At 39.1% G+C, this 4,375-nt stretch overlaps 1 protein-coding gene across 1 annotated transcript; it reads left to right on the top strand.

Annotated features, from left to right (window-relative positions):
- The first annotated feature begins 608 nt into the window (after positions 1 to 608).
- Positions 609 to 4,080, top strand: LOC147421250 (palmitoyl-acyl carrier protein thioesterase, chloroplastic-like). The gene is made up of 7 exons (XM_086504682.1): positions 609 to 1,067; positions 1,797 to 1,940; positions 2,222 to 2,355; positions 2,630 to 2,743; positions 2,833 to 3,004; positions 3,114 to 3,182; positions 3,487 to 4,080. The coding sequence occupies exons 1-7, from the start codon at positions 720 to 722 to the stop codon at positions 3,883 to 3,885; spliced, it is 1,380 nt and encodes a 459-aa protein (XP_086360808.1). The 5' UTR covers positions 609 to 719; the 3' UTR covers positions 3,886 to 4,080.
- The last annotated feature ends 295 nt before the right edge of the window (positions 4,081 to 4,375 follow it).

Raw genomic sequence — 4,375 nt, 5'->3', positions numbered from 1 at the left:
TCCTTTTCTTGCAACAAAGTAATTTTCTATTAAAAAGAAAAAAAAAACCTTTGGTGTTTTGTGTGTTGTCTCATGCATAGAAAAAATACAAACATGTTTATGCCACAATGGACTACATAGAGAATGTCTAAATGATTGATTTGTCATGTCACTGGCTTTTAATTGACAAGCTTTATACAACGGTTAACCATTCCTCCTTGCTTTACTTAGGCCTTATATATATATATATATATATATATATATATAGAGAGAGAGAGAGAGAGAGAGAGAGAGAGAGAGAGAGAGAGAGAGAAGCTTTATATGCAGGCTGACGGTTCTCTCTTTTCGTGTTTTTGAGTGAATAACAGGAGAAAGAGAGAGAGAGATAGAATCTATGCAGATTCTCATCTGTGGTTTTTTTTCAAACTGAGTATCACCTACTACTTGCTTGAGTGTAAATTTGTATGTAGTGCTTTGGTCTCATAGGCCACATTGGCCTGTTAGAGACATTAGTATACTCTTTCTTTTTCTCGTCTCTCTTCTAACTTCCAAGGTCAAAGGATTTGGGGTACCCACAAGCGAGTTAGGGAGTTAAAACGGCTATAGGCAGGTCCGCCAGTCCTTGGAGAGAGTGGGGCAAGCTTGGCATTTTCTATGACGGACAAGCAGAGCAATGGCGTCTTGCGACCAGCAAAAGACAAAGCTCAACATACACACATACGCACTCATATATAAGCTGCATGCAGCCCGCTAGAAGGAGAAGCAGAAGCTCTCTCTCCTTCATCGTCACTTTCAGTTGCTGGCGCTTCAACGTTGTTGACTCAGAAGGCGCATGCATTTTGGCGATGGCGTCCTCCATCATGCAGACCGCCCTCTGCTCCTCCACCATGCCTCCTTCTCACTCCCATGCAGGAGATGGATCCGTCTTGCGAACCGGCGCCTGCCCCCCACAGCCTTTGCTGCGTTCATTATCGTCCGTATGCCACAGCATACAAACAGGTGTTGGCCCCGTTGAGTCCAGCGCTCCCACCTCTCCTCCGCCTTCCCCTCCTTCTGTTGCTCCTCCTCCTCCTCCTCTTCTGCTGCAGGTATGCATTCTCTCTTTTGCATTTTGGTGTAATTGTGCAGAAAGCTAAGAGCTCATGTTGGCTTTTTCCCTTTGAAGTATGAAAGAAAGCGAGCGAGAGCGCGTGCACACGCGCACACACACACACACACACACACACACACACATACACACACACACATGCGTGCACACGCGAATGCACCCCAAAATCCACAAAAAAAAAAGAAGAGAAAATGTTTAAATTTGGCATTTTCCATCACAACAGATCATACGAGTATCACCATATCTCACAATGTTTTGCAAGAATTTGACCCATCTCTGCTAACACTTTTGTGCACCATGTATGTGTTTATCATACCTAAAATGCACACTTTTGGACATACAAGCATATGCATACATATCGCAAAACGTACATAAAAAATTGATTCAGGTCTACGAATGGAATGGAAGGCCCTAACACCCTCCATTCCCCTGAAGATAACGAGATCTTTAAAATCAAGGTCATTCGCTAATTCGCTAGTGCCAGGATGAAAACATTAAATTCCTACAAAATTGCAATTATAATCGACTTTAAGTCCACATTGATACAATATAGTGCGGCGGAATTACCCATTCTTGGAAAAAACTATTTAGAGCTCATTATTACTCTTGATGTTTAATGCTTAGTTATGGGCGATTTTATAATGCTCTTTATTCTCTACAAACAATTTGGGACACTGTTCAAATATATTTGAGCTTTGCTTGTTTGCAGGGCGTGGACATAAACACAATGAATATGATGATGATGCGGCTTGTAGAGGGTGGCCTTGTCTTCCGGGAGACCTTGGTTGTGCGCTCATATGAAATTGGTGCTGATAAGGCCGCCTCTCTGGAGACCTTTCTCAAACATTTCCAAGTAATACTCTCGTAAAAATGATTTGTTTCACCAACATGGGTGGGTGTGTGTTGTCCTAAATGTGAAATACGTGACCTCGAGTAGACACACACACCAGACTTTTCTTCATTTACCATCTAGAATGTGCTCACTATTCTCTCCTTGTCAAAAGAGTGAGAATCTCTTGGGAACCTCGAATGTGCTCACTATTCTCTCCTTGTCAAAGAGTGAGAATCTCTTTGGGAATCTAGAAACTGCTCACTAGATTTCTGATGGCATTATTGTTGGAAACATGGATGCAGGAGAGTGCTCTAAATCATGTAAGGATGTCGGGTCTCCTTGGAGATGGCTTTGGTGCAACTCATGGCATGGTTCGCAACCACCTCATTTGGGTTGTGTCGAAAATGCAAGTTGAAGTAGAGAAGTACCCTTTATGGTATGATCCTGATTATTTAAGCATTTACTATTTGAAGACTGAGGTTTAGTGATACAACTAGTAGACAAAATGTACCGAGTACCATATAATTAATCCGTAGTGATTATTCGCTTCATATTTTTGTATTATATTTATTTGAATTAACATGTATTTTTTGTTCGATTTCTATTTTCATTTTATATATATATTGGATTAATTTGTATTGTTTATTCATTTCATATTTTCATATTATATGTATTTCCCAAGGTAAATCTTTATGTCTTTGCAAAAACAGGGGGGATGTGATAGAGCTTGATACATGGGTTTGCGCATCGGGGAAAAATGGCATGCGAAGGGATTGGCTTGTGCGGGATTACAAAAGTGGAGAAATTCTTGCGCGTGCGACAAGGTAATCCTCAAACAGATTATAAGTCATTAACATGAATACGGTTTTGTTGATTAACAGAAGACCAATACTCCTTTTGTGATCTTGCATAGTACATGGGTGATGATGAATGGAAGGACGAGAAGGCTATCAAAAATCCCCGATGAAGTGCGTGCGGAAATTTCGCCTTGGTTTATAGACCGATGTGCCATCAAGGAAGCTAGCTCTAGTGAGAAAATAAACAAAGTAGCTGATGATGCTATCTACATCAATTCTGATTTAAAGGTTGCTATTCCTATCTCATATTTGAAGCATTGCATGTTTGTAATCCACAAAATTGGTAAAAAGATGTGTAATGACAAAAGCAAGGGTTTGTTAACTTCACCTTTTGCAGCCACAAAGAAAGGATCTTGACATGAATCAACATGTGAACAATGTTAAGTACGTCGGTTGGATGTTAGAGGTAACGCTCTAATTTTTTTTAAAAAAATGCCATTAATCTTTCTTTTGCTTGGTTTTTTTCAATACGAAACTCGCTACATTGACTTGGTTAAAATAGTAATAATTTGAGCATTTATGAGTTTATTAGAAATTTTAATGGTAGGATTAATAGGATTGATAACTAAATCAGAGATTTTCATGGTAGGATAATAGGAATTAGCGGTACCATTAAAAACAAGATGATTCATCTTGCATGTGTATGCATGTCAATGTGGAACAACCTAATACTTACCAAAAGAAATCTTAATCCAGTCATTTAATTGCAGACTGTGCCGACATCGATTCAAGAATGCTATGAATTACAAGGTATAACTTTGGAGTACCGCAAGGAATGCGGACAAAATGATGTTGTGCAAGCCCTGACAAGTATCGATCACAAACATGACAATGGTGATAAAAGCATAAGTAGTCTAGTGAGTAGAATTGGCACAACACAAACAGAGCCAATAGATCAAGAAGTATCTTACCCGGCATTGCTACCGCTATCAAAACCGGGGTATTTGAACATGACTAATATTGGTTTGGATTTTGTGAATGTGAATAAGGACTTATGTAGCCTTCGCCAACAACTTGGGTATGTCCACTTATTGAGATTGCAACATGATGGAGCTGAAATTGTAAGAGCTCAAACCAAATGGAGGACGAAAGTCTCGAAAAGTTCATGATCACTATATTTCCACACTTAATATACCCTCTTCAAATACACCACATGAACTCCTTTTTCTTCTTGTAAATAAGAAAATGGAGAGAAAAAAAAATCTAAGTTTCTCCTTTTAATCCCAAAGGAAGCAACAATGTTTCCAAATCCACATAACTGTAAATTTCAACAAAATATGTTGATATGTGATAATCAAGTCTACTTTAGCGAACACGTGTGAATCTCTCCACATTGATGCATCACACAAGAATTAAAGCTATTCTATCGAACTTTTCAAATCATATAAAAGTCTAATAATCTAGTTGTACAATGGGACATCTCCCATGGCAAGAGCTTTGAGTCAATATGAAGCATTTTTGCATGTAGTCTAGGGATGAGAATAGTAGCTCTTAAACAATACCACCAACCTGGCTAATTAGTTGGTCATTGAATGGTCAATTCTGTTCGGTTGAGCAAACCCTTCGGATCGACCTCCAAGCTATGGACTTTAAAGATAA

Source organism: Adiantum capillus-veneris, chromosome 28, assembly GCF_014529385.1.
Source record: "Adiantum capillus-veneris isolate H3 chromosome 28, ASM1452938v2, whole genome shotgun sequence".
NCBI classification, from domain to species: Eukaryota; Viridiplantae; Streptophyta; class Polypodiopsida; order Polypodiales; family Pteridaceae; genus Adiantum; species Adiantum capillus-veneris.
Note: the sequence above shows the minus strand (reverse complement) of the source record. Positions and strands in the feature narration are given on the sequence as shown.